This window comes from Sinohyriopsis cumingii, chromosome 8, assembly GCF_028554795.1.
Source record: "Sinohyriopsis cumingii isolate HCF-2022 chromosome 8, ASM2855479v2, whole genome shotgun sequence".
NCBI classification, from domain to species: domain Eukaryota; kingdom Metazoa; phylum Mollusca; class Bivalvia; order Unionida; family Unionidae; genus Sinohyriopsis; species Sinohyriopsis cumingii.
The window spans coordinates 60,192,634-60,215,687 of NC_142968.1; the positions used below are offsets into that span (position 1 = coordinate 60,192,634).

The window sequence follows — 23,054 nt, forward strand, 5'->3', positions numbered from 1 at the left end:
TTATACAAATGGACCAAGAGTTCAGACCTCACCCCGTGCTCGTCAATTACGAGGCATCTCGCGACGGTATTGTTAGAAACCGCAGACTAAAAAACCCAGTTGGTACCGTAAATAATCACGGGTATTTGATGTTTGGTGCCGGGGGAAAAATTTATCTTGTTCACAGGGTGGTATTTGAAGCATTTAACGGATTAATCGAGAATGGGCTTGTGATTGATCATATTAATAATAATAAGACTGATAATTCTCTTATAAAACTGCAAGCCATCTCTCAGAGTGAAAATAACAAAAAAGGCCAAACTGGCAAGTTTTCAAAGCAAGCAAGGGGTGTTAAATCGTTTGATACGTCAACGCACGAAGAAAAAATATTTCAGTCGATGAATGAGGCAGGAAAATATTTCGATATTTGTAGAGCCTCAGTTCGAGATGTTGCAGAGAATATAACTAAAACAGCGATCTCAAAAAAGACGGGTCACAGAATTCGATTTTCATATATAGATACGAAGTCGCCATGACAGTGTGAAACGTTATAATCAATAAATTGTCTGTTCCGGAAGAAAACAAAGTATTCAGTGTTGTTAAACACCTCGGGATTGATACGCGGGGTTTCTTTTTTTTTTATTTAAAAATAAGATGTTTTATAAGAATAATGAATATCGAAGACATCAATAATATATTAGCCGAGATTTCAAAATTAAAAAATCAAGGAATTGAATTATCTGATGGTCTCGACAGCGAAAAAATATTATCCGATTATGAGATTATTAACGAACAATCGAAACGGGGGCGTTTTACCCTGGCCCGCGAGTACTTTTTTATAAAACGATTACAACATACGATTAATGAAAACTTGTACCACAATGACGCAAATGCATTCATTGGACTATTTACTGCCGTTGAAATAATACGAAAAAAACTCGGACGTGTTTATGAACGACGCCGGGAGATTTCTAGTAAGATCAAAAACATTAGAAGGATTATAGACGGAGCCTCCGATGTCACACTCGGCGAGAAATTAGAAATTGCGGAGCAATTGCAATAATGGTAGGTGAATCACTCACTACTCGGCTAGCCAGAGAGCGGCTAGCGGCGCTTAAAAAGTTTATATCGTTACGAGACAGAGTGAGAGAGAAACTTCAAACGCGGCAACAAATGCAAACTGATTTTGCTGTTGGAAGCGAACAACTCTTTGCCCCGGTAACTAAAGCGACTAAAGATGTTACGGTGGCAACTGTACCCGTTCTCGATGCGCTTGAAAAGATAGCGGCAGAGACAAAACAAACAAAAAGGTCTTTAGAAACACTCCCTGCAAAAATAGCGGCTGCTACAACACGGAGGCCACCACCACTCGCTATAACCGAACCACAAGAACCTTATGTTACAATGGCCGACGAGGAAGAACTAGGCGCCACCGCAAGAGAACCAGAAGAAGAAATACCGGAAGAAATACCAGAAGAAGAAATACCGGAAGAAAAAGAGAAAGAGGGGAATATACCCCGTAATGTGCTTAGAAAGTCCGCAATAGATTAAATCAGGGCCTTCAGCGATGAAGAATTAGTTGATTTTGCCGATAAAAATTTTACTAAGAAAATACGAGATAAGAAGCATATCAATAGCGGTTACGAGAAAAATATAAAGTCGTTAAAGGATTGGACAAGAATAGTTTATTTAGCGAGTAAACATAAAGATGCATTACCACATCGTGGTGATCCCGATTACGACGCATTCCATAATAAAGTTGAAAACAGAAGACCAAAAAAAGGAAAAGGATACCATGTTGGTAAAGAATCCTACGGCGTTACCTGTCCTGGTAGTGTTCTCAGTGATATATCACGGCTGGAAGTACTAATTGAAGGAAAACGAGCCGGAAATAACTCTCCGGAAATAATCAATGAGGCCGCTGATATTTGCAAGCGGTTATTTACAGGCGGTATTATGGACATTAATGCATATCGAACGCTCATAGACGAGTTAGTGGATGATTAATTGGAAAACTGGTGTTTTTAATAAGGATGATCATACACTACAACCATGATAAACCAGTACTCGTCTACGTGGTAAACTCGCGATTGCCTGTTTACCGCGCGTACTATGGAGATGGTCTCGGTAGCACCATTGCGGGGTTATTTACAAGAATGGCTCCAAAAGTAGCGCCGTTAGCCAAACAATTAGGAATGAAGGCTATTGATGTTATTCGTGATAAGGGTATTAGTGCTAATGGAGATGTTGCCGGAAAGGCGCTTTCAGCCGCGCGGGACAAACTAATGTCGTTGGTGAGGAGAAAAAAACAAAAACCACCGGTGATGCCATCAACGACAGTGATGCCTGCAAATGTCAGTAAAGTAATAAATAACGCCGTGGAAGAAAAACTAGAGTCGTTGGCGGCGACGACTCCGCCAATGGCGACTTCGCCATCCGCCGATGCGGCAACCAACGCGCTCATGAACGCGATAGCGGGAAGTGGTCTACGACGAAAAAATCGCAATTGAAAACATCAACATGATAAATAATAAAATGTTTGCGTGAACCGCTGATCCCGCGTTTGATATGGACGCCCCAGTGCGCAGGGATGATTCTGTCCCTGATTATCAATTTTATTCTTATTATGCAGCGCAACCTGACCTACGATCGCGAATTGAACTTCAAGTCCAAGATACCAGTAAATATTTTTTGCCGTGTGAAGCGTTTATCGAAATTGAGGGAGAACTCGTGACAAATGCCGCCGATAATGTACCATACGCAGATGACGATCGTGTTCGAGTTGGCTTCGTTAACAACGGTATCATGGCGTTATTTGAGAGTGCCAGATATTTTATTGACGGGCGAGAAATTGAATCAATAGAACGCGAGGTTGATGTTGCAACGACGATAATTGGGTTAGCGAGATACTCGGATGATTACACAAGATCGGCGGGCCCATCTATGATGTTTGCAAAGGACTCCACTAATAACGCTGACCAACTTCAGTACGTTAACGTGCTGGTGGAAAGAGATACCGCAACTGACCCACAGGCTGAAGCAAATAACCCAGACCGCAGAGCAAGACCAGGCGATAATTTCAATATTATAAAAAGTCTTAACGATAATTACAATATGGGATTCGCAACACGAGTAGGGATGTTGCAAAGACCACGCCGGCAGTTTTCATGCGCGATTCCACTCCATCACATATTTGGATTCTGCAGAAATGTTAGAAAAGTCATCTATGGGGCTAAGCATACAATTGCCCTGACGCGAAGGGGCGATGATAACAATGCAATATGGCATGCTGCTGGCGTCGCTGCCGGTAAAGTCATTTTAACTAAAATAGCATTGTGGATGCCGGTGTTGACTCCATCAGTTACCACGGAAGCACGATTGTTAGCATTTATGGAACAGGGAGGGAAATCGTTGTCGAGTTGGCTAGCGGTAACAACTGATGCTAAAGAGGATAACGTCGCCGATACGTTTACATGGCACCTGGCATCAAAACAGGGTGTTTCAGCCCCGCGTCATATATTCATAGCGCTACAGAATAGGGAACGATTGGGTAATCAAGAACGCAGCCATATGATATTTGATCAATTAGGAGTCAGGGATGTTTCGCTGAGAATAAACGGACAACAGGAACCATCCGAGGACATACAGCTTAATTACGGCGACAACCATATCGCACGTGTGTACCATCGATTGCTGTCATATATGGGCCGTGATCAAAACGTCGACACTGGTTTGCAAATATCACAACTTGATTTTAAAAACCTGTATCCGATTTATTACTTTTCGTTGGAACATCTTGATTTAACGAGACAATCCGTCGTTGATATACACTTCCGAGCTCGTATAGCCCCGGGTGGTGTTAATTATAGAGCGGTTGCTGTCATTCTCAGCGATAAATCAATGCTGCTAGAAGGTGTTGGTGGACGAATGAGAATCGTTGATGCGCCAGTGGAAAACATGTAATTGAAAGCACAAAACGCGTTTACAATAAAATGTCGTATAGTGTCGTCAGTGTAGAGTTGACTGATGGTCAAGTCAAGAAATTACGATCAAAGTCGGCTAAACAATGCGGGACCACAATAACGCTGAAGCCGTCGCAGATGGCGGGTGGTAATCATAAGATATCGTTGACGGCGCGTCAAATAAAACATTTCAATGATGCGATGAAGAATAAAAAGGGAGTTCAAATAGATTTTTCGGCCGCAGCAATTAAAAACATGGAAAAGACCGGTGGGATATTTCCGCTGTTAGCTGCGATTCCAGCGTTGATTGCCGCGGCCGCACCAGCAGTGGCTAAGGCGGCTGCGTTAGGGGCCGTTGGTACCGCGGCGGGGATGGCATTAAAGAAGGCAACCGGGAAAGGCTACAAAAAAAAAACGACCCGTAGCCGGAAAGGGTCTAAGACTACCGGGAACCCCGTATTCATGGTACTCGGGAAAGGGTCTAAGACTACCGGGAACCGTTTATTGACTCCAATGTCTAATTTTGATTTAATAGACGCCGCAAACGCGCTAGCGATAAAAAACTTCAGAGGTGTTTTTATGAGGGATCAATTACCGGCGGCACCAAGGAATATTGAAACCGGCATAATTAACCTCGATGGGTCCTCCGGAGCGGGAACTCATTGGGTTGCGTACGCGATTGATCCGCGTGCGATCGTCTATTTTGATTCATACGGGTTAGCCCCACCAAACGAATTCATGCGGTATATCCGGGCGTGTTCAGCCCCGGTTTTTTATTCCACGCTGCCAACACAACAGTTAAGTGACCCACCGATATGCGGCCGTGAGGTATTGAACGTACTCGCGAAGATTTCATCATCGCGGAAACCACCTCATGTGGTTGTAAACGAATACACTAGTGGGAAATTTAGAGACAATTACATTAGATAATAATGATTGATATCTGGGGACGGCCGGTTTCGGCGCTGAAAAAGTCCACGGAAACGCCTGCCACCGATGACATAAAAAAACTAATCGAGGATAAAATCGCCGATACGTTGAACTTAACAAGTGTTGACCCGGGCGAAATAGTTGTATTTCAAGACCGCCAGGGTAAATTGAAATCCGGTAATGTGTCGCTGAATGACGTTTTAACACGACGGCGTGACGCCGCCGAGTACACTATCGCGCTGTATACCAGAGACGGACGACTCAAACCGGGTGAACATATATCGGCGTTAATGAATATATTAACATTCGCCCAAGACGATTTTATAAGGTTGAATAGATTGATGACCGAACTTGACGCGCAGGTGAAAAAATCTGTCACCGATATACAACTCACTACCGCTAGTTTTTTTGGGACCCCGACGGTGACCGAACCAAATCTTGCAACAATAAAAAATACTATTTCGGAGTTTACAACGCTGTCGGGCCAATTTTACACGTTACGAAAAAATGTTAACAGGATCGATGACAACTTTGATAAATTCTTTGGTAAAAAAAATACCAAGCTGGATGAGATCACAATAACTATAAATGATATCACTGCGTATAGACAGGAAATAGAAACAATCAAAACTAATGTTGCAACGAGCAAAGGGAATGTAGACGTGCATGAACGGGAAATAGGAATAATCGGCGCTAATGTTGCAACGATCATAAATAATGTAGACTCGCATGGACGGAAAATAGAAACAATCAAAACTGATGTTACAACGATCATAAATAATATGGACACGCATACACAGGAAATAGGAACAATCAAAACTGATATTGAAGCGAACAAAAAGGGTGTAGACGCGCATACACAGGAAATAGGAACAATCAAAACTGATATTGAAGCGAACAAAAAAAATGTAGACGCGTATTGGCGGGGAATAGGAATAATCAAAACTGATGTTGCAGCAAACAAAAAAGGCATAGACGTGCATACATATGAAATAGGAACAATCAAACTTGATGTTGCAGCGAACAAAAAAAGTATGACCGAGAATACACGGGAAATAGAAACAATCAAAACTAATGTTGCAGCGAACAAGAATAATATAGACGCGCATTGGCGGGAAGTAGGAATAATCAGAACTGATGTTGAAGCGATTAAAGACGGACTACCGAGAGTAGCAGAGCAATTCGAAAAAATAAAAACCCCTCATGAGAACATCATCAACACAGTATACACGATTCGGCATGGATCATTCGATTGGACTCCTGCACAGAATACAGTAAATATCACCGCAACTGTTAAGGGCATTTATCGATTGACACTGGTTTCAATGATGCAGTTTAATATATTATCGTCGAGTTCATCCGGGTTTAACAATACAATATCAACAATCATTGACAAGGATGCAACTGAACAGTTTACAATTTATGCCGTTGATAGAAATCTAGCCGGGGCAAACATTACATGGTATGTGGAATTTGCAGCGAATCTAAGTAATTAAAAACACTAGCTCTTTTAAAATAAAAATGACCACCAAGGAAATTGAATCAGAGGTATCACCGACGTCACATCAATATCGATTCGATACCGCAAAAGAATTCTCCGCGAACTTAAAAACGCTTTCCGAACAATACCGTGCAAAAATAAAAAAATACCGCCGAAAAATAACCGCCATCGACGCGGTCGTGTACTCGGTGTCGGGTATAGTAGCTGGCGCCGGTGTTATTTTATCCACGGTGACCACGATAGCCCCGATCGCTGTTCCAATCGCTGTCTCCGCGATGACAACAGTTGCTGGAGTCGCCAACGCAATCACTAGGAAGATATCATCGTGTTTTCAGAAAAAACTCAACGAGTATACAGTAAAACATCAAATAGTATCCGACGCGTACTCGAAATTATGCGGGTTGATCTCGTTATCGATTGATAATTTGTTCGTATCCGATGTTGAATTCTCCACGATGGTCCAGTTGTATAGCTCCGCGATGTCAAAAATCGAGGATTTTCAACTGGAAGCCGGAACCACTTCAATGGACTCTGGTTATTAATATTAAACATTAAAGACAACAAATAATAATAATGTCGCTGAACCCCGAAGGGTTTCAGTTGCTTCAACGGATCGCGGAGAACACCACTCCGGTACAAACAAATATGATATCGATAACGTCAACGAAACCCGAATTCAGTGTGAACTTCCCATCGCCGGTTCCAGTGAAGGAAATAGCGCTGGCAAAATTGCGAATATATCACAGTTGGCCTAATATCCGAGCGGACGCATTTAACGGACAACAACCTAATAACTCGCTGGTTTTTGCACGGACAAATAAACCCGATGAGATCCCAGACTGGAAGGAGGTTACAATACCAACTGGGTCATACCAAATAGAACAAATCAATGGAGAATTTCAGCGCAGGATAAAATCGATCACAGGAAAAGAATCAAAAATCGCTATTACGGTTCATGAACCGACGTTATCGTCGACGATTGAAATAAGCACACCGGGGTATATGGTTGATATCTATAACAGTTCAATAAGAACCATACTAGGATGGCCTAAGAATTCACCTCATGAAATCCCCGCGGACTTGCACACGAATAAGAAATCGTATCATGAGATTACCCCCCGGTATCAAGATAGTTTGTACACTACAAAAGACGTGTCATTACCCGGCAGATTTATATTTCAAGACAGGAATAACATGCAATGGCATCTTCGGCATAGGAAAACTCCTGAATCGCGCGCCGCATTCATAATTAATTTAAATGATATCACTAATGCATTTGCCGAGATTAATTATATTTGCCAATCACAACTAGAACAGCTACGGAAAACAAAAGAACGAAAACACGTTGAGGTGTTAAATCAACTTATATCAGACATGGAATATATCAATGAACGAATCGTTGATACAATATCTGCTAACAGCGACGATAATAAACAACTATTCCTAACCGAGTATAATATCGCAGAAGCCGATTTACCCGATTTCAAGTTTCCAGGATACAACGCGCCAGAACTAAGAAAGTCTCTTAATGATTTTCTCAATCCATCAACTCATATCCTCAGACACGATAACGGAGATGATGGTAGGCATATTGCCCCGTACAACGTAAATATCGCATCGGTGATAGCGATTAATCTAGTGTGTGATGTTATCGAAGGGAGTTACCAGGTGGATACCAAGCAATCAAATCAAGCTCAACAGGGGTATATCCTTTATTCATTTTCACCAACAGCCCCTCCGGGATTTTTAATCGTTGAGAGTCCAATTAATCCGGTCTATATGCGATGCCATGATCGGTTTTTAACGAGAATTAATTTTAAACTCACCGATCAGTCAAATAACCTAATTGATCTGCAAGAGGAGGAGTTAGTGATCACTCTGTTTGTAAGATCATTGTAAGCAGCAGAGGGGGCAATGACATCGACGCGGTCGTCGATGTGCTTACCGGACGCTGACGACGCTGGGGATCGGCGCGCAGAAGGTGTTAATTAAACCAAATGACGATTGGACGACCCCCCAACGACGACGTCGTTTTTTTTTTTACCAGGCGCTGACGACACTAGATCGTCGAGTTGCAGAAAGTAATAATTAAGCAAAATAACGATTGGACAAAATGTCGGATTCGCCCCCTCTGCTGCTACTACTACCAATAGTTGTTGGTGTTGTTGTTGTAGGGTTTAACGCCATTTTTCAGCACAAGATAGGCTATACATGGCGGCCAGTATTAATCGTGGAGGAAGAATCCGGAAAAACCCCGGAAAGAACCACCGACTCATGACTACCAATAGTAATCATATTAATAATAACCACTGCCATTTAGATGTGATAGAAATTATGGGATTTGCACAGTTTTAATTAATGTCAATCCAACAGGGTGTTTTTTGAGAGACACATGTCTTGCAGAACATATACAAAAATGATGCATATAAATTTCATAATAAACACTTACCATTTATTGAAGGTTCGGTAGCATTTTCATCCCTCGGTAAACCTGACTCTTGTTGACCTGTATCTACAAATTTAGATAATGTCTGAGTTAGCATATAACAGAAAACAAAAAGAAGAAAATAATGAAATAATAATATCCATATGATATTTTTCCTGGCCTTTCAATGAGTGCAGGTTTCATGATTAACATTTGATGAAACCAATATGTGCAGTATTCCATTCATTTCTGACAAAACAGGGACCAAACTGAGAAACTTCAGCTTTAGATGAATGTAAGCATTCATAGGTCTCCAGTCACAGACTTTGCAGAAGAAAGTGCTTTTGAAAAATGGAGGGCATGTTGATGTGGAAGCAGATGTGACTGAAACCCACACCCTCCAGAAAAAAGCAATGAGTGAACTCATTGATATTGGGATCGTTCATTGGTGGTCCAAGTTTTACAATGATTTCCTACTGGACATGCTGGATGGATACTTCCATCTGCATCATTAATTGAACTCTAACTAATGTACAACACGATAAATAATACATTGAATAATAATGACATTATTACTATAATAAACTATATAAAACATCTAAATACAAATGCCACTAGCTTTTTCATGTGTGAGTATACTAAGTAAATATAAGACAAATCTCACTTTTTGTTGCAGAATCACCATTGGTGAAAACTAATCTCTTTGCAGTTAGACCAACACGGGGCAAGCCATATGATGGGTCATTGTACATTTTGGGGGGAATGTAGGTTGTACATTTTTCAGATTAAGAATTTTCTTGACTTAAAAAGGAATATGTTTTAATTTTAAGTTTGTAGTGAAAATGACATACTATATATATATATATATATATATATATATATATATATATATATATATATATATATATATATCTATGTATCTATCAAATTCCCTCTTCCCCTTCTATGTATGTATGTATGTATGTATGTAATGATGTATGTTGTTATTGTTGTTGTGGGGTTTAACACCATATTTCAGCACATGATAGGCTATGCATGGCGGCCAGTATTAATGGTGGAGGATGAAGCCGGGAAAACCCAGGGAAGAACCACCAACCCACGAGAAGCTACTGGCAAGCTTTCTCACATACCCACACTTGCTGAATCCTAGACTTGAACCCACACAGACAGAGGTGAGATGGCAGTGATCCGTAATGGAGAGCGCTTTAGACCACTCGGCCACTCGGGGCCCCTGTATGTATGTATGTATGTATGTATAATATATATAATCAGTGAACTCCATCATTGCTACAAATCACGTGGTCCATATTAGTGGAAAGACAAAACCTGTATCAAATGTGCACAGGCAGCCATACCATGGCAGGCACTAAAGATAATTCGTAAGTGAGTGAGGGAGTAATTATCCTGGATTAACTTACTTAGATACCCAAGGAGTGCAATTTGAGTAATATAGCTTTCTATTAAGTAGGAAGGACATATGGGATAAAAGAATGGAGGAAAACAGTATGAACATACTGACTACTACAACCAATAAAGATCCCTTAACAAATCTTGTTCCTTTTTATTAATGACAATCACTGAAGAATTCAGACATTTAACAATTGTGTCTCTATCAGAAATACATGTAGAAAAATAGTGTGCCTTGTTCTTTTGTGCCTACAGTTGCTCAATCTCTTTTTTAGTTGGACATGGTGGACAAATACTAGCGAAAACACAGCATGCTGTTTTGTACAAACTGTCATTTTTACTGCATATCTGTAAGTCAAATAATATGATTTTTTAAATATAATGTCAAAGAACCTTTGCAATATCTGCTTTGATGAAATAACCCATGCACACAGCAATCCATTGTCGTAAAACAGTTTTAAGAGCTCAATATGCTAAATCCTGCAGAAGATGAAGATCACTTCATGTAGCAACATGATTAACAAACATCTTGAATAAGAAACAAAAATCCTTAGATAAACTCAGCTAAAGGCATCCGTTCCTGTATCTACATGTGCAAAATTGTTAGCACATCAAGTACATTTATTCTGATAATTTTCAACAGGAGCACACAAAGCACTACCAGGATCACTCTTAGTCCATTCGTCAAACTGATAATCATTCTGCTTCAGAGGCGTAGCTATGATATTTTGCGCCCGGGGACGAACTATAAAATTGGCGCCCCAGCCCCCTCCCCGTTTAATCACATTTTTGAATATAACCATTGTTTACTTATTATAATGTAACGTTGTAAGCCTCATTTTGGCGCCCCTGTACCATGGCGCCCGGGGACATATGTACCCCCCTCCCCCCCCAGCTACGCCTCTGTTCTGCTTTGGATCATTATTTAAACCTAGAAAATCTACCATTTCTCCTCTAACGAAGTGCTACTTGGCATTGTGAAATCAAAGCCAGAGATGTTAATCTGGTGGAAAGTTTAGTTGCCGTTAGCCTTTCATAACTGAGTGTGAATGATGATTTAGCACAATAAACAAAATAAAAATGGAAATGTCTTAACTGGGAAACTCTTTGGCTTGTAATGAATGCATTCATAATGGGCACCCAGTCACAATTAGAGAACTCAGTGTGGAGTACTTAATTGAGGGACTCAATTTTACTTTGTTTTCTTACCGGAAGGATTACTTAAATGGCAAAGTTGAAAATGAGAAATGTTCATCCTAAAAACATTATTAAATTATATAAAAACAGGTCTGTTATTGTTGGATTGTTTAAATCTCTCTGTCTCTTACATAACCTATTTAGAAAATAACAACACGAATAATAATAATAATAATAATTAAAATATTGAAAACACCTATAAAACAGCTACAATAATAGGCAGCTCAGCATACAAAATAAAAACGACAGCAGCAGGGAGGGCGAACAGACCAAGTGGTTCCGACAAAAAATAAAAGCTTCCACAGAAAACTTTCCCGTAGAAAGGTCCAGATTACCGAATAGAGGCTTCCTGGAGTGTTTTATTTTTTATTGAACCCGGTTCCATCAATAAAACCTTAGTTCGAAGATTTGGCTGAAAAAATTATTCTACATGGTTTTTATATATTTTTACTTATTTTTTTTACGGCCAACTGTTGGTAGGTGTCCTCCCTGCTGCTATAGTAATAAATCAAAAATTACACAAAGAAAAGTTATATCTGAGGTTTATAATTAGGGATTTACATCAGATATTATATAATTAAAAATTAATAATATTATTAATAATCGTGGATGTTGGAGAAGCTCATCGTGCAAGAATAGCACGAGAAAGACAAGAAATTTTAAAAAGATATATACCACTGCGAGAATAAGTTAAAAAAAAATACGCGCAATTGAAGATGCGAAGGAGGGATTTGCTGAGTCAGCTGAATTGTTATTTAAACCAGTAACTGAGACAACCGAAAAGGTTCTCTTAGGTGACATGGAAGATCCTGAGCAGCGAAAACATGGTATCCTTCCCGTGTTAAAAAAAAATTGAGGAACAAACTAGACCTCAGCCTGTGCCTGTACCTGTGCTTGCACCTGTGCCTGTACATAGACCTAAGGTGGGATTTAAAACTAAAACTAAAAAAATTGAATACAAACCTAAAACTAAAACTATCATAGATGATGAAGAAGCCGCAGATGATGAAGAAGCCACAGATAATGAAGAAGCCGCAGATGATGAAGAAGCCGCTATAGATAAAACTACTGCTAGAATTCCTGCTATTGAAAAATTCACCGAGTACAGTATTAGCGGAATACGATCACTTAAAAGTATTGATGTACTTGCTAAATTTGCAGTAGAATTTATTAAAGAACAAGATAAAATTTTAAAACCTGAATATGCCGATAAACCAGCTGATCGTGAAACATGGTTCAAATGGGTATATTACGTGTATTATGATACTAATCAAGCCAGAGTAAACGATCCAAGATATATCAGATACAATGATGCAATAAACAGGTATCTTGAATATTTACAGCAGCTTCATTCTCATCCACAGCCTCAACCTCCTCCACAACCTCAACCTGAGCCACAGAAAAGAAAGAGAACCGTTTATTTATTTACCAATGATGCTGTTGATACTTTTAGAGATGAAGATGAATTAATCCAGATTGCTGCTCATGGTTATGATGACAGAGATAAATATATGAAACAAGAACATCTAGATAAAATAACGGATACAAAATTGATCCCATCAGTATATTTTGCTTCTACGGGCGAAATTTATGATACAAATAATCCAGGATTTTTAGAATTTAAAAAACGTGTATTTGATGAAATTAAAAGATCTAAGCGACCACAATCACCTGATGTACCTGAAACCACAGGAAGCGGTTATAACTCTATCTGCCCTGATAGTGTTGTTAATGATGTATCCAGACTAGAGGTTTTAACTGGAGGAAAACGAGCTGGAAATAATTCATACGAAATAATTAACGAAGCAACAGATATTTGCAGGAGGTTATTTCAAGGTGGTGTTATTGATGTTACTGTTTATCGTGACCTTATTGATGAGATTCTTGACCATCACAGTGATTAAACAGTTAAAAGATAATAATAAAAATGATCATTTACAAGAGCTGTCAATCACCAGTACAAGTTTGCGTAGTTAATGCGCGGTTGCCCATGTACAGATTCACTTATGGGTCGGGATTAGGTGTTGAAATTAGTGGGTTTTTTACGCGAGTAGTTCCTAAAATCTGCCCGGTTGCTAAGCAGCCATCAAAGAAGGCAATAGACGTTATTCATGATAAAGCTACCAACACTGTTAGTGCCATTGCTAGTAAGGCGTTTGATGCCATTAAAGACAGAATATTAAGATTAGTGCAGCGAAAAAAACCGGCGGTAAAATTACCAAGTACAATCGAGATGCCCTGAGATGTTAGTAAGATAATAAATGACGCAGCTAATCAGAAACTATCATCGTTGGCGGTGCCGCAACCACAGCAAGAGATATTTAATACTAGTGCGCTCGGAGGTAGTATTCATTTTAGACGATAAATAATTTATAATAAAAATGTTCTTGAGAGTATCCAATGCCGCCTTTGACATGGATGAACCAGTACGTAGGGATGACTCTGTTCAGAATTATCAATTTTATTCGAATGATGCAAAAACGCCTGATACAGTTGGACGAATCGAATTACATGTATATGATGCAACAAGGTATTTTCTTCCCTGTGAGGCATTTATTGAGGTTGTTGGTGAGATTGTGAGAGCTGATAATGATACTCACTTTGGCACAAATGTTAGAGTCAGATTTGTTAATAATGGCATCATGGCGCTGTTTAATAGTGCTATTTATATGATCGATGGAAAAGAAATTGAATCTATTAATAATAACCTAGATATCGCTACAACGATTACTGGCCTAGCAAGATACTCCGACGATTTTATCAGATCAGCAGGGTCGAGTATGATGTTTGCTAAGGATAATTCCGATACTGCTGATCACAGGCAGTTTATTAAGATAAAAATGGCTCATGCATCTTCGATTGCTGCTGTAGCTGGAACAGTACCACAACCAGCTGGCGATTTTTCAGTAATTCAGGAATCTAATCCTAATTATAATCTCGGGTATTTTACGTGTAAAGCTATGTTAGATGGAGACCGCAGGCAGCTTTCGTGTGCTATTCCACTCATATTTTTGGATTTTGCAGAGATTTTAGAAAAGTTATATTTGGAGCCAAACACACAATTGTTTTTTATCGAAAAGTTAATTGTAATGATGCTATTTGGAGAGAGGATGCTGTTGGTGTACAAGATGCTAAGGTTGTATTATCTAAACTATCGCTGTGGATGCCAGTGATGACTACAACATTACTTATTGAGGAACAAAAACTATTATCTTTTATGAATCAGGGTGGTAAATCTGTGGTATCATGGTTAACAACTATCACAGATAGCGTCACTTCAGTGACTGGTAATTATTTTGCCTGGAATATAGCATATCAGCAGGGAGTATCTGCACCAAGACATGTATTCATAGCTCTTCAATGATCAGATAGAAGAGCCGGAAACAACCAAATTCAAAATCACATGGTATCTGATAACTACGGCGCCAGTGAAATCTCACTGCGAATAAATGGACGCCAAGAACCATCTGAGGAAATTTCAGTAGATTATGTTAATAATTCGGTAGCACGTGTGTATCATCGATTATGGAGTTTTATGGGACAAGATCAAAATAATGACACCGGATTACAGATTTCTCAGCTGGATTTTAGAAATTTGTATTCGTTCTATCATTTTTCACTGGAGCATCTCGATTTGGTAAAACAATCCATTGTTGATATTTATTTTAAAGCAAGAATAAATAATCCTGGTCATGCAGAATTTACAGTGTTTGCTATTATACTCAGCGACAGGACCACGCTTCTTGAGGGGTATTGGTGGTCGCATGAGAATCATAGACGCCCCTGTGGAGAAAATGTGATTTAAACCAATCGGTTTATTTATAAAAAATGTACGACCACGTTAGCGTAACTCTGACTCCGGGTCAGATGAAAAAACTTCAATCGAGTACAGCAAAAAACTGTGGGGTAAAATTAACACTGAAAAATAATCAGATTCAGGGTGGACCAAATAAACTATCGCTGACCAAAACACAGCAAGCACATTTCAATAAAGCCAAATCAGCTAATGCTGGAGATAAAATTAATTAATCTGCTGGTGCCATCAAAGATATGATTAAAACAGGTGGAATTTTCCCGCTGTTAGCTGTGATACCAGCATTAATAGCCGCAGCCGCACCAGCTGGAGCAAAAGCTGTTGCGTTAGGTGCTGTTAGTGGGGCAGCAGGACTAGCTACAAAAAAGTACTGGCTGGAAAATAAAACAAAACAAAAGGACGAGGAGTTTATCTGGGAAGACCTCCATGGTATGGAAAAGGCCTTTGATTACCAGGAACACCTCCATGGTATGGACAACTGTAACACCGTTGTCTAATTTTGATTTAATTGATGCCACTAAGAAACTAAAAATAAAATTTTTCAGAGGTGTATTTATGCGAGACCAGCTACCAGTGCGTCCAAATAAATATGAAACAGGAATTATAAATCTCGATAACAGCACCGGACCAGGTACTCACTGGGTAGCTTACGCTATTAATCCACACAAAATTATCTATGTGGACTCATACGGGTTGGCTCCGCCGCATGAGTTTTTAAATTACGTATCGCAGTTAAACATCCCAACATGGTATTCTACGTTACCAACACAGACACTAACTGATCCTCCGATATGTGGCAGTGAGGCAATTAATATTCTCACCGCGATATCTAAATCTGATAAACCCTATCATAAAACAGTCTACGAATGCACGTCAGTTAAATTAAATGAATCAAATATAAATAATGGTTGACATTTATGGTAGATCTCTGATATCGCGTTTGTTAAAAAAAATCTATTGATGTTGATTTATCTAAATACGTAACAAAAGATTACATAAACAATCTTTTATCAATAACAGGAGTGGGTCCTGATGAGGTTGCTGTTTTTCAGGATCAATATGGGAAACTAAAAACTGGTAATGTTAAGATAGGTGATATAATCAAGCGAGGCGAGTATAGCACCCATGTAGGTGATTTTAATACCATCAGTGAAAATATCAAAAAAATTAATGATACCATCAAAAAACTCGGTGAGGATATTATAAATCTAAACAACTCGATACGTCAAAAAATTGATGTAATACAATACAACATGGACAGCGATGACGTTAACACAAAACTTAACAATCTGAAAAGAACCACTGATTTATTTGAGGGAACCAACGCATTAATTCCAGGAATCATTAGTAAAACCAGTCTCATCAAGATTCCTCCACCGTTATCACCATCGGTTGTTAATTTAACGTTTACCATTGCGACATGAACACTCAGCTGGATAAATAAGACAAATGAAACATTCAAATACACAACACCTGTTACTGGCGTGTATAGAGTAAGTGTTTTTGCCTCAGAAAGATTTAGAATCATCTGTAAAAAATTATATCTGGAGACATATCTCAGAAAGATACATTGGCACGCTGACATTAATAATGGATAAAAACACCGAGGAAACTTTTAGACTCAAAATTTTTAATCCTGATAAAGACAAAGACAAGTTTGTTATGCCGCAGTCAGTACTTGTATTATGGTGTATGGAGTTTATTACTGAGTTAAATCAGGCATCGTTTAACCAAGTGATGCAGAAACCAGTCTCATAACAATATGGCTCATCTCCCATAATTATTGTATTATTATAGGAATCTGGGAGTTGAGCCATCACCCAATCCACACATCATTTGATTAAACACAAGAAATATAAATGAGCGCGTCAAAATACAGATATAATCAGGTGCGTGCATGGCAAACGTCATTGAAAAATATAATTGATATTTATCAGCTAAAAATGAAAAAATATCAGCGCAGGTTAGTTATAATTGATGTTACTGTTTATTCTGTCTCAGCGGTTATTGTTGGTACTGGAATAATATTATCCGCGTTAACGATGATGGCGCCGGTAGCAGTTACCATTGTTGTTTCTGCGACCACTACGTTGTCTGGTGTGTTTGGTATTATAACAAAAAAAATATCCTCATGCACCAGCGCAAAATTAACCGATTACACAGCTAAATTAAACATAGCGACAGCAGCATACTCAAAATTATCCTCGCTGTTAACAGAGAGTCTTAATGATGGTATTATATCCAATGCAGAGTTGTCGCTGATAACTAAAATTTACAATCAAACGATTAAAGATGTCAGTATAAATAATGACAGAGTTGCTGCAGCAGATTGCAATGATTACAATTCAGCAAAAAACAGTAATGATATCAGTGAGTTCAAATAAGCCAGAGTTTAGTATTAATTTTCCGACTCCTATTTCTATCAACGAAATCGCGTTAGCACAGTTATGAGTCTACTACAGCTGGCCAAATATTAGAGCTAAATCATTTGGAAATTTACAATCAAATAATTCTCTTGTTTTTGCTAATAAAAATAAACCTGACAGAACACCTGATTGGACCATACTTGGATTACCCACCGGCAGTTATCAGATTGATCAGATTAATGACGAGCTGGCATGGAGAATAAAAAATATAACTGGAAATGACTCCGGAATAAAAATATCAGTACATGAGCCAACACTGACTTCGATTGTTGAAATAAGTTCAGATTACATGGTTGATATTTATGCGAGTTCAATAAGAACCGTACTAGGTTGGCCTGAGATTCAACCACCAAAACCACCTGTACCACAAGAACCTAAAAAATCAGATTATATCACAGACAGGCAATCACATCATGGTATTCTCAGAGATAATGCAGCTATTCTGAAAGGAACAAAAAGATCTAGTTTAACCTTCAGAAAAAAAGACGACACGATGGTTCATTTTCTTATTAGAGAGTATCCCGGGTCATCAGGAGGGGAGTATTTTAATGTTGAACTAGTTGAATTATTTAATATATTTTTAATAAAGATCACGAGACATTACTGAATCAATTAAAACACTATTTTCGTGAGTGTATTCTTAATGTATCAAATTCATGTGATGAAATTATCAGACGCGTGGAAATGTTAAATCAGCTCGCGTCTGATATGGAATATTTCCACACACGATCAATTCAGGCAATAATTGATGATAAATCAGATAATAAACAAAGGTTTTTAACCGTATACTCGATAACTGAGAATCAGTTACCAAAATTTAAATTACCCAGATATGACGTATCCAAGTTGAGAAAATCTGTCACTGACACCATTAATGAATTATTTGATGAATTACATGCCGCATGGAGAAAATCATTACCACCACAAGCTATACTTGGACGTAATAACGCACCAGACAGTACCGGACGGCATATATCACCTGAGATAGTAAATATAACTAATGTTATCACGGTTAATCTTAATTGTGATATCATTGAAAACAGCTACAGCGCGGACACATCAGTGTCAGATCAGGCTAAACAAGGATGTGTTTTATACTCATTTTCACCAAAAGAATCACCAGGATATTTAATCACGCAAGAACCAATTAATCCAATTTATCTTCGGAGTCATAATAATTTATTATCGCGAGTGAATTTTTCACTAACTGATCGGTCTGGAAATCTGTTAGATCTGCGTGGAGAAACTCTGAGTATAAATCTGCTGATACGATCTTAAATCTCGTAAATTTTACTGATTATTATTTAATTTTTACCACAAAACTGAGTGATGAGGGAACTTTCATAAATATTTTATTTTATTAAGAAAATTGAAAGTTCCCTCATGCAAGAATATCAACAATGTTAAAATTAAAATCAGATGACCTGGAGTGATGGGTAAAAAAAATAATAATCAGTAAAATTTTAACATTCCATCAGTTTCTCAGCTGCCTCGCACGAGTATCAATCATTTTTTTAGACTCGTATTCGTCAGATAGTGCTGATCTAATCTTCTCAACAGCACGTGCCAATGGAGTAAAATCTGATATCTGCGTATCATCGATGTTAATAAGCGATTTATATATCGCAGACTGAATCTTTTTTATGAATCTGTATTCGGACGACAGAGTGTATCAACCTTCTTGTTTGTTTTGCATCAGTGTTTCAAAATCCAAGGTGATTTTATCAGTATCTAATTCATCTGATAACGGGATTTCTTTGATTTTTAATACTTCGATGGATTTAATTATTTCGTTGATATTTTCTTGATTCATTATTTATATTAGCTTGATTCTAAATGTAAAAAAATTTATTATAGATGTACAAATTTTTACTCATCTGAATCTAATGTCAGAGGATAGTAACTAAATTTGACCCAACAACCAAATTTATATGAAAAGGTTGATTTGATTATTCCCTCTGCAACAAACCAAACTGAGGTGGAATTAATACCAAAATACCTACCAGCAGAGGACATTGATTGAAAATACAACTCTTCGTTGGTTTCCATGTTAATCGATTTGACTGCCCTGGAGATTCTATATCCACCACAACAATCACCTTTTAATGTGTTTTCGCATTGTGTTATTGCCTGAAGGTTATTTATGGAGTTATTAAGTTTATTTCCATCGATATGATCAATTACTAGACCATCTTTTACTGGTCCGTAGAAACACTCGAATATAAATCTGTGGTTAAAATATTTTTTTTTTTTTCCAGCATTAAATCTCAGGTAACCAAGCAGATTAACGTTACCAACAGATTTTTTTGTTTTGCAGTTTCTAACAACACCGTCACATGATGCTTCGTAGTTATTAATAGTTGGCTGCTTTCTGAATATAGAATTCATATACAATATTCTATTTGTCTAAATCAAAGTTTGTCTGAAAACCTATTTAAATAATCTTCTTCGCGTTTGATAGCGATATTACTGTCTTGTGATTTTTTATTGTAATATTGTTTAAGCCCTCGGTAGCGTTTTCCACCGCAGTCTGAGCAAATACGTGTTTTTCCTCGTATTCCAATGTTACATCTGGTTGGTCCTGTTCCACTTCGTCGTAGATAAGCCAGATGTATTCCACAAAATTCCTTTCGACATTAGTTGTTACAGCAAGTAAACGAACCGACCAATAGCCATTTGCACTGATTCGTTTATTTATTTAGATATTTGTCTAAAATATAATAATGAAGATATTTGATCTTGATGAGATTGAATGCGATATTCCTGAGGTAAATCGTGCAAAGAATGAATTCTACGATGATGGAGCAGCTCATGTATGGTCTACGTGTAAAACTAATGACACTGATAATATAATGAATGATGAGCGAGCTAAAAAAATAATCAGCTCACTTGGTGATGACAAATATATACTTAGAATAAAATTTATTGTTTACAACGAAAACGACGTATGGATTATTCGTGACAAACGTGATCCTGTGATTAGTGGGAAAAAATCTGTAACGATAAGTAAAAATTCCAAACCCGGACTATTAACAGGAATAGATAAACCATATTATTCATGATTGTATCCTGTCACAGCGGTTGTTTATGTTGTTTATAAGCTAAATAAACCAGCTGTTGAGAATCTCGCTAAGATGAAGACGTCAGTGAAAATAAACTGCGCAGCCGAGCGAGTAATTGAGCATTTTACAAATACGAAATGTGGAAACGGTTTAACTGACCTGCGGCGAGAAAAAATAAATAATTGGGCTGAATCTGTTGTTGATGGTGCATCAATAAGTGACGTCGCTGCGTTATCAGCAGAACTAAAATTCCCTATAACAGTAAAAACATTATCAGTGAGATTTTATACTCATCCGCGTATAAATCTAAAGGAGCACCTATTGAGATAATTGACCACAATTCTCATGCATGGACCAGAGCAGTTACTATTTTTCCTCGAGATCGTGTTATTAGTTTTTACAGCGGAGACATGTTTGATTTTATTCATAAAATAAGCAAAACCGATCCAGTATCTGTGTGGTTGTTTTCTAGTAATGAAAAATATCAGTTTGTAAGACCCAACAGAGATTTATATCGAAGTGAATCTCTACATGATTTAATGACAGCGATGGTAGAAAAATACGCAGCGAATAAAGAATCACTAGTTAGTTGTTTTACTATTCCATCTGTTGTTGCTCACGCAACGAGAGAAAAAAATTCATGGAAACCAACTCGACGTGAGTTTCTTAAAGATATTTAGCAGAGTTGTATCGAATATGGCCACGGAGGATTATGGAATACTAATTATAATTTCACTGTAATGGTTTCATTTGACATGATTGCGTGTTATCCTGGTAGTTTTCTTGGAATGGACGAATGCGCTAAATATTTTACTCAGTTTGGTCATCCCACTGACGAGATGACTGGTGTATCGATTAATTGTCCGCTGCCAGATTTCCCACTGACGGGATTCGCTTGTGTTATATCCTTTAAACTCGCTGATGGTTTACATAAAATCTGTTATGTTTGGTTTGGCAGACATTTTTCAGAACAAAGTTGGACTCCAATAGTGCTATTGAGATATATGTTAGACTCAGCGATGTTGACGTCGTTGATGGTTAGCGAGGTCATTATTTCATATAAAAAACAAACATCAGTCTGGCTACCAACTGAGCATGACGACACAAAAGATTTAGGTAGAAAAATAATTGGTAAATTTACTCAGGGTGGCGCGTGTGATCACAAAAGACACAATTGCAGATTAATTATGGATGATGCTGAGTTGGATTTTATAATTGCTGATACCGCTGAGAGAGGTATATTTTGTAATAGAGAGACTGTTTATCTCACAGACGGAACAAAATTAGGTACCGTGGTTAGTTATCTTGATGGAGAATCACCGCAGTATACTCATTTAAGATCGTCGATGTTAGCTTAATCAAGTATAAATCTGCTGTCGATGATAAACAGATTCCCCAATGACGCTGTTAGAGTAGCTACTGATTCATTCTATACTGATAAAAAAGCTCTACCAGAGTTAGAAAAATTAACCGGCGACGGTTCATGGGGCACATGGCAAGTAAAAGACGAGAGTATATTGTTATTGTCAAAACGCTGATGTTATTGTTGAAAACAATTATTATTCCGATAGCGTATTAGAAATCTCAACAGCACCATTGGTGTTTGATCCTGTATCGAGATACAAAACAGTATACGTAAACGGACCAGGTGGATCAGGTGAGACAACACGAATTATAGAATTATTTAAAAACTCTGATGTGATTGTGTTGACACCGACACATAGATTAGCACGGGAAATGAGACAACTTGGAGTTAATTCGTGTACATATCACAGTTTTTTCAAATATAACGGTGGTACATGGAATCACTCACGGATAGGTGAAAAATATATAAATAAAATAATTATTTGGGATGAGATTTGTACTGTCTTTGTTAAAACATTAAAAATGTTTCTGGATTGGTTATTAACAAAAAATACTGTTGTAATAATGTGTGGAGATCACGGTCAACCAAATCCTATTGATGGAGACTCACCCCACGAGTGGCTGAAAATCTTTGCTGATTATTACGAGGAGGTCAACACAGATTACAGATCTCTTGATGGCCGGTTAAATGAGTTTAAGAGACTAATCAGATTACAATCAAATAAAATTCAATGTAGTATGATGCGCGAAATAATCCCAGAAACATCAATGGAAATTTTTTTTATCAGCGTGGACGCCAAGTGACCTGATAGTCGCTAGCAGAAAAATAATATGCGACGTTCTTCAGGAGATTATTTAAATTACATCAAGGGAAATTTCCATTGATACCAGTCCCGTTATGTTATAGACCAGCTGATACCAGATTACAAAATATCGACCAGGACAGGGGAAACAAAATCTTGCATTAAATGATATTGTCACAGTTG

The 23,054-nt window shown here is 38.1% G+C and overlaps 1 protein-coding gene across 3 annotated transcripts in view; it reads right to left on the bottom strand.

Moving 5' to 3' along the window:
* The window catches only part of LOC149793644 (uncharacterized), a 106,904-nt gene that overhangs the window by 13,237 nt on the left and 70,613 nt on the right, over positions 1–23,054 (bottom strand). For all 3 annotated transcript variants that reach the window (XM_089967623.1, XM_089967625.1, XM_089967624.1), the window contains one exon: positions 8,822–8,884. In XM_089967623.1, the coding sequence (XP_089823749.1) occupies positions 8,822–8,884 (63 nt within the window). The remainder of the gene's footprint in view (positions 1–8,821; positions 8,885–23,054) is intronic.